We start from the raw sequence: 7,890 nt of genomic DNA on the forward strand, positions 1-7,890 counted from the left end.
CATTCAAATCCAAAATGTGTTGATATTTGAGACGAATGTGTCATTTGACATTTCTTGGCAATGGAGGTGCAGTCATCAGTAACTGGACTGCATAACAACTACAAGAAGACAAATCTAACCCCTTCCAATTTGCTCTAAACTTACCAGAAATCCCCTCCAGCTCGACAGCTATAATTTTCTCCCTCTTGGCTGTGGGGCTAACAAAAATTGAATTTGCTTATGATGAATTTGACCTAAAATGCCCTGCCTGAAATGTAACATGTAATTTAATTATATCCCTTCAGTCACTAACAAATGTTGTGAAGAACACAAGTGACAGTCTAAGCCCCTATTTCATCACATTTCAGAATTTATTGTACAATCAGGTCAGTTCACACATAATGGTCCATTGCACTGGACCATTAAAACTGGCATCACCATGAAAACAATCACATTGCTAATATCACTCAGCAGGGTGATATTAATAGGGATTATTACAAACACCTTTACAGGGAGAAAAGGTGGATCGGGTTTAGTGTTGTTTGGCTCAGGAGACTGTGAGCCTTTAGTTGTAAGAAGATGACACTGGTCTTTAAAAAGAAGTTTTTCAAGTCGCATCAAAATATGTACACATAAAAAATATTACAAATTTTATTAAAAGACTAGTGCGGCTTGAGAGAGAAAAAGACACGTGTGAAACATACAGACGGTGTGGACAGTTTACTGTTGCACTAACTGCTGAGGGAGGTGACAATGAAATGTTATTTTAAAAAAAAAAGTGTGTGTCCAGCACACACAAACATATAAACTCACTCACACACACGCTCCCTGAAGAGGAATGAGGATAAAGGACTTTGGAGACCCTGGCTGGCTGTATTGTTTGTAAAAGTTGGACTTACTTGCACATGCACACTCACAAATGTTTAGGACCATGGATACAGCTTCAAAGAAGAAAGACAGAAAAGTGACAGGCAAGGCAGGAAGCTATTTTTATGCCAAAGTGACTGCCGCTCTCAAAACTCCCTTTCAAGTATTTTCCCTGCCAACTACATTTTTAACTGGACGAGATCTCCAAATGTTGGTTTTATTATCTGCCACAGTGGCTGGTAGTGTGGACAAACTGACCTGCCGCAACACAAATGTAACCAGCGTCTGGCTGGTAGCTGGTGTTCATTGCCAGCCCAGTGACCACGTCAGAGGGAAGGAGGGACAGCGAGGAGGTGCTACGAGCATTTCCACACACACACGGCCAGGCTTCCTCCAAAGAACATGTAGAGCAGGTTCTTCACCTCGTGTGTGACCTCAAAGCCGAAGCCTTCACCGATCACTACGTGCCACGAGCTGCCAAATTTCTTATCCATGGACTCCTTGATCATCTTTGCTGCACTCTGGGTTAGACAAGGACAAAATAAAATTAGCAAGAATATTAAGTTATCATAGGGACTAAAGCCTTATAGTGTTGATAAAACAAAGTCCTGACACAATGCCACTGTCAAGTGTGTGATTTAATTCCCTTACAGAAGCCATTATTACAGAGACAGTATGACAGCAAAATATACATCTCTGACCATGCTACCATGAGCTCATCAGAAACTGACCGCACAATACACACTTACCTCATTGTTGGTTGCAAACTTTTCACAGGCTGTGACACATAGCTCCATGGTCTCAACCCTCATTTCCTCTGGCATGTCCGTGTGCTGAGAACAACACAAAATATAAGAGTCTGCATTTTCCTGACTGTATTGGTCTCTTCTCTTAAGCATTATGAAAAAGCTATGGACCAATGAGAATTAAACAAACACTCTGACTTTGGATATTTACAACAAGAGTTTAAGACAAAACACCTGTAGCGCACACTGAATGCATCACACAGAAACAGTAGCCATGTTTTTTCAATTAGTTCACAACACTTTATCTTTCATGTTTCATAGGAATAAAAAAGTGTAACACTATGAATGCCTTCTAGAGGATCCTGTCTCAAAATGTGCATGTTTTCTTCATGTTTAAACAATACAGTGATTCCTGCTTCCCTGGGATTACCAGCTTTTCGCTCCACCTTTCACTGTGACTGTTTGAAACATGTATAAACACTCCTGATTCTTCGCATGGCCAGACAACACTTTGTACAAACTAGCATAAACCTGTCCTCATGACAAAGTCAAACAAAAAGTGTGTGAGATGCCTGTATGCTGTGACTGACCAAATGTATGATTATACACTCAATAACACAAAGAGTGACAAATGTGCTTGCAGTCACAGCAAACAGTGCAGCACTGCTACAGTTTGTTAATCTTATAACTGTATAATAACTAATATTAACTCATCAAGCTAGAGATTTTACTCAACCCCTCTCTGTTTGCATGTTTTGTGTTATCTGTTTACTTTATAGTATGCACATTTTTCAATTCCACACTTTGTGTTATAAAATTTAGTCTGAATTGTATATATAGATATGTGTTATATTTCTATCTGTAAAGCACAACGTCTATAATTCTCTCAGGGATTGAAGCTACAGATCATGTGTTGGTGACTGAGTCAGCTCACAAAGTACCAATTGGTGTCATTAGAAAGTTTTCTCCAAAAAGCTGAACAGTTACGTTAACCTGCTACACATTTTAGCAGGCACACTTTATATATTCAGCTGAGTCACAATGTATATACAGATCATTTCCAGCAATAAACCTCGACCGCTTACAATTAGCGGCCTACACAGCAACTTTATACATTAAAAATATAATGTGGACTTTATCACTGAGGACCGCGCTGCTCACAGCCCAGTTAAGATGTTTCTGTCCTGTACCCAGAGGCACTGTCCCACTTCTCTCCTACCCTGATCAGAGGGAAGCTGTGCAGTCTCTTGTAGTCGGCCTCTTCTTTCTTTCCCTCGCCAGTCCCAGCCATTCCGAGTCCTGCAAAAAGACATTTTCTACATGTTAAAAAACTAATCCAGCCTAATTAGAGGCTCTGCTGAATGTGTGTAAGAAAAGTGTTTCATGTGCACAGCCCAATATTGCACAGAGGGATAACATCTGTAGCTAACAACACTGTAACGAGACCCGACTGGGGACGAGGTTAGCTAAGATCACTTAGCCGTTGCCAGCTAGCTAAAGCAAGTTTCTCATCGTAGTTTACATCAGAATAGTCTATTTAGCCTACAGAAAATAAACAGATACCATACATTACGTCTGGTTGGCGAGCTTGAACTTTATCGTGTTTGCAACCGTAACTAGCTTAACAGGTTTTACTAGCTAGCTAATTAGCCTAGCTTGTTTGATAGCAAACAGCTGATGCTGCCGGTTGCTGTTTTCTAACCCAAATGCGACTTATTTTAATCCATTGTCGTATGATTGCGAGTTACACTGTGCTGTCGACGGTTAATAAATGCAAAGTGACACAGAGGCAGGTTACTTACAAAGCGTTTGTCCAGCGAAAACTTCTGCTGTTTGACTCCCAGTTCGGTCGTTAAGGAGACATTTTAAACAACAGACGTCCGTACAGAGAAGCCCCGCCCACCACAACAGACCCCATTCCTATTGGTTTAGATGCTGTCAATCAAGTGAAAGAAGAACCGTTGTAAACCGCCCCTTTTCACCTTAAATGTTTGCTAATTTTTATACACTGGGTCTTTTATCCATCAGCGCAGTTACACACACAGAAAGAGACAATGCAGCAGTTCTGAATTCAAAAATATAGACCTATTTAAATAAATGTATAGGAGTATTACTCACAAAAGTACTTACTTATTCTGCAGAATGGTCAGTGTATTGTATATTTTTATGTCACTGGATCAGAATATTTCAGTCATTAGTATGCTGTTAACATACATCAGGGCTAATTTCAACTGTTTAAAGGGTCGTTTCATCTAATAAAAGACAACATGATATATATTTTGTGTGTAAAATCAAAATCTAAGAAGCACTGGTACAGCTGTCAAATAAATGAAGTAAAAAGTGACATATTTCCTTCATAGGTGTAGCACAGTACAAGTCTAAAGTAGCATAAATTTAAAATGCTCAAGTGAAGTACAAGTAATTTACAGTATATACAATACTTAATAAGTTTAATTTTCATTATTTAACCTTTATATAATCAGATAAATCCCATTAGCAACATCTTTTTCAAAGGAGACCTGGCCTGACCTTGGTTTCAGACAAGACAATGCAACATCACAGACACAAATAAACAATAATGAAAAGCAGGTAACAATGTACAAAAGCTCAAATAGAACAAAGAATAAAGAAGGTTACAAAACAATTGTCAGTATTGAGAAAGCTAAAATGAACCTTTCACCACTGAGGGTACAATAGCATTGAATTCAGTCTGAGAAACTAAGTTCTTTGATTTAATTTCTCTCTGTAAACTATTCCAAGTGGCTGCAGCAAAATAAACAACAACAAAAAATAACACTTTCCGTCCCACTTCTGTCCATCCACTGGGGACAGACAGCAGACATGTGTCTTGTGATCAAAGATTATGAATTTGTTATTGATTATCAATTATCACATGATGCACAGAAAGAGGTGGTCAGCCAGCTCAAGAGTACAGGTGGTGACAAATGAGGTGTTGTGCTGGTTTATTCATGTGTAACAAGTCACTGTAATCAAGAATTGGTAAGAAGGCTGAGTAAATGTACTTAGTTACTCTCTGTCTGTCTGTTCTAAAATTACACCACTGTCTAACAGACTGTGTGCTGGTAAAACCTTTTTCAGTCCTCCCTAATCAGCCCTCTTACTGACTCTGACCCACATTCAGCTGGAAACATCTGGTTGGAATCCCCAGGTGGAGAGTTGTGACCCAGAATTGTCAGTCTACTCCAACACACACACACACACACACACACACACACACACACACACACACACACAAACACATACACACAGACTTCCACTCCCACCCAAAAAGAAAAAATCCACAAAGCTTTGAAAGTGAGGTAGTCCCAACTTGTCTCTGTGCAAAAGTTGTGCCTGTTAACCTGGGTTGTGCATTTCGCCTCACTCGCTCGCTGGAATAACAGAGACTGAAATACCACTACAAACATCTGGATTCATTTGGTCTCTGAAACAAAAACTCTCCTCTGGATTAGAGAGGATTATCAATCAATCCCTGGAGAGGCAGACAAACAGATCACATGATAATCTTTCTCTCCCTCTTCTCTGTCTCTTCTGTCCTCCACTCCTCTTCCTGAAATCAGTGGACCATACGTTTGACCCTGGCCCTTCACCTCACCTCTGTTCTGGCTCAGATAAGCAGCCATTAACTAATTGCACAGCGACAGATTATATTATGAAATGCTTTGGCGGGAGCTTTGGTGAGCCCGGCTGACATAGTCTGGTGACAACACCGGTTCGAGAGCCAGATAAATACGACTGGACAGAACAATCCCAACTTCTGGTCCATTTAATTTTCCCAGAGCTTTCCACCACATCACACAGTTGTCATAGTGATGGGTCTGCTGAGCTGAGCAGCTGTGTGATTTCAACTGTACTTTTAGGATTTTTTTGTCCTTGTGAGCATAAGCAACAGAAGGTCCTCTCACAAGCTTTTCCCCAGCACTTTTTAACCCTATCACATGGTCTTCATCAGCTTCTTCATCATGCTTTGTCAAACTAAATGCCCATAACAGAACGTAGCCTGTACATGTTCAGTATGTGTGAATAACTGAATGAAGTATTATCATCAAAGCTGAAACTACTAATTGATAAATTGATTGCAAAAAAGAAATGTCATTGTCCTATTCTCAATAATGGGCTTGCTTTTCATGTGTGCCAATATTTATATATTTGAGTTTTTGGAGGTGCATTAATTTAAAAATACACAGCAGTCAGACTTGTCTTGCCCGAAGTATGAAACATCTTGAAAATATTCTGAGAGAGAGAGGGAGCACTAAATACCCAGGTGAGAAACTCTCAAAGAAAAGCGCCCCAGGGCTGGAAGGTAAGCTGAAATAAGAATGTCAAAACAAGAGGAGAGAAGGAGACGGAGGTGTTTTTGAAACAAGGTGTAATGAAAAAATGCCAACAGGTGAGGAGAGCAGAGAGGAGGAGGTGGTGGTATAAAGACCTTGAGGGAGGTATTCATCATGAGGGAAAAATATTGTATCAACACTTCGTGGTGTATATGGGAGGCAGAGTCCTGAGCGCAAAAGAAAAATACTGCATTACTTGATGATGAAGAAGTCAAGCAAAACAGTTTGGATAATGGAAGATTCTGAGAGCGAAACAGGTCAGGGTGAAGGACTGATCAACAGTGAAATTACAGTGTAGATGTGGAGGACGTGTAAGAATTGCTTGACTGGAGAGCTAGCAGCGACAGAGCGATGCACTGCAGTGAGGATGAAATTCATTTATAATCTGTGTCTGCAGTCATGAGGAAGGCTGACACACGCTGCGAGCATCTTTGCAGCGCAGGGATGAGGAAAAGTTGAGAAAGATTATGAAAGGGAAGAAGATTTGATGTAAAAATTAATATTTGAGTTGGTGTATTTGTGTCTGAGTGTGGTGGTGGGTCACACAAGGATTTCCATGATATCTGGCTGCCTCAGAGAGAGGTAATTAAGATGTATCTATAATTCAACAGCAGAGGAAGCAGATTGATGGGGAGGGGAGAGGGAGACCCCATGTGACTCTGCTAACAAGCTGTGACAGAGGCAAGATCAACACAGAGATGGAGCAGAAAATGTAAGAAAAATATTCACAGAGTGAAGACTGACTGAGTGATTATCCAGTTGAAAGATGGACTGATGACTCACTAACTCCTTCACTCATTGGCTCATTGATTTTGTAACTGATAAATGGTTACAAGCAGTCATACAGAAAACTAGTGTTAATACCTTTATTCTTTAAGTTTCTGTGTATGGTCTGTGCTCCTGGATTGATTTAAAATCAGGATATGATGCAGGGAGATGAAGATAACTAAACACTGAAAAACAGGCTGGATCCTTTGATGAGATTCTCCCAGGATCTTTAAATACCCCTTATTACCTAATCTCCCAGTCAGAATCTTCTGTCCATGACTTTATGCTCCATGAGCAATCTGTTAAAGCACTCAATCAGACAACATGCCCACAATGAACAGATGGGAACGTTGTCCAACCATGGCAAAGTCCTGCTCTCGACTGGCTGTGAAGCAAGTGACAAGAGGAGAAATGAACAGACTTTAATGAAATTTAATAAAACCTAAAATTAAGCGATGAGTGCAGAAATTAAATTGCAGTTTTACGAGAATAGTAAGTGTAGTAATGGACTTACTTCCAGAAAAGTGGCTTTAGCATTGCTTATGAGCAACAGCAGTAACTTGAGTTTTATGAGTAGCTTCAGGAATACCAGGACTTGAACGATATTTCTTTGGTCATAAGACTGAAATTTTATTACCCTAAGGAAAAGAGAGGAAACTGAGACAAATAAAATTATGAAATGTGATCAGTGGGAGGTTACACATCTGATCACAGTTCAGCTGAGCCGAACGCCAAGAAATGTTGAGTGTGTGGGCAGATCAGTAGTCACGAATCAACACTGTCTTCGTTAAATCTATGAGTAATCTATTATGTCTGCAAAGATCTGGTTCTCTGCTGAATAACTGCCTCAATGTGTGTGTGTTGGGAGACAGGGAGGTGATTACTGGGGACCAGCTTGTTCAGGTTGGGTCAGTGGTTAAAGTTAGGATTAGGGTCAGTCTTCAGAAAACCAATACAAGTCTATGTAACTGAGATCAATGTATGTGTGAGTGTGTGTGTGTGTGTGTGTGTGTGTGTGTGTGTGTGTGTGTGTGTGTGCATATATGTGTATTAGGGTCACAAGGGTTTACAGCATCCCTGCAGTTGCTTAGTTGAGGTGTAATCCAGATGAGCCGACAGGTATAAAGAGATCTGTCACAGTAAGATGAGTTCACAACACACACACACACACACAC

At 40.2% G+C, this 7,890-nt stretch overlaps 1 protein-coding gene across 1 annotated transcript; it reads right to left on the reverse strand.

Moving 5' to 3' along the window:
• Positions 1–331: 331 nt before the first annotated feature.
• On the reverse strand, positions 332–3,497 carry dnal4b (dynein, axonemal, light chain 4b). Its single transcript, XM_018682442.2, has 4 exons — positions 3,395–3,497; positions 2,812–2,891; positions 1,596–1,679; positions 332–1,367 (listed from the first exon to the last, which is right to left on the reverse strand). Exons 2-4 carry the CDS (start codon positions 2,881–2,883, stop codon positions 1,203–1,205), a joined length of 321 nt encoding a protein of 106 aa, XP_018537958.1. The 5' UTR covers positions 2,884–2,891; positions 3,395–3,497; the 3' UTR covers positions 332–1,202.
• Positions 3,498–7,890: the final 4,393 nt, after the last annotated feature.

The sequence above is a fragment of the Lates calcarifer genome, linkage group LG5 (genome assembly GCF_001640805.2).
Source record: "Lates calcarifer isolate ASB-BC8 linkage group LG5, TLL_Latcal_v3, whole genome shotgun sequence".
Classification (NCBI taxonomy): Eukaryota; Metazoa; Chordata; class Actinopteri; family Centropomidae; genus Lates; species Lates calcarifer.

Coding starts and splice junctions, on each gene's coding strand:
- dnal4b (XM_018682442.2), bottom strand. CDS start 2,883: ATGGCTGGGACTGGCGAGGGAAAGAAAGAAGAGGCCGACTACAAGAGA. Junction 1,680..2,811: donor ACAGCTTCCCTCTGATCAGG/GTAGGAGAGAAG, acceptor TGTTGTTCTCAG/CACACGGACATGCCAGAGGA. Junction 1,368..1,595: donor AGTTTGCAACCAACAATGAG/GTAAGTGTGTAT, acceptor TGTCTAACCCAG/AGTGCAGCAAAGATGATCAA.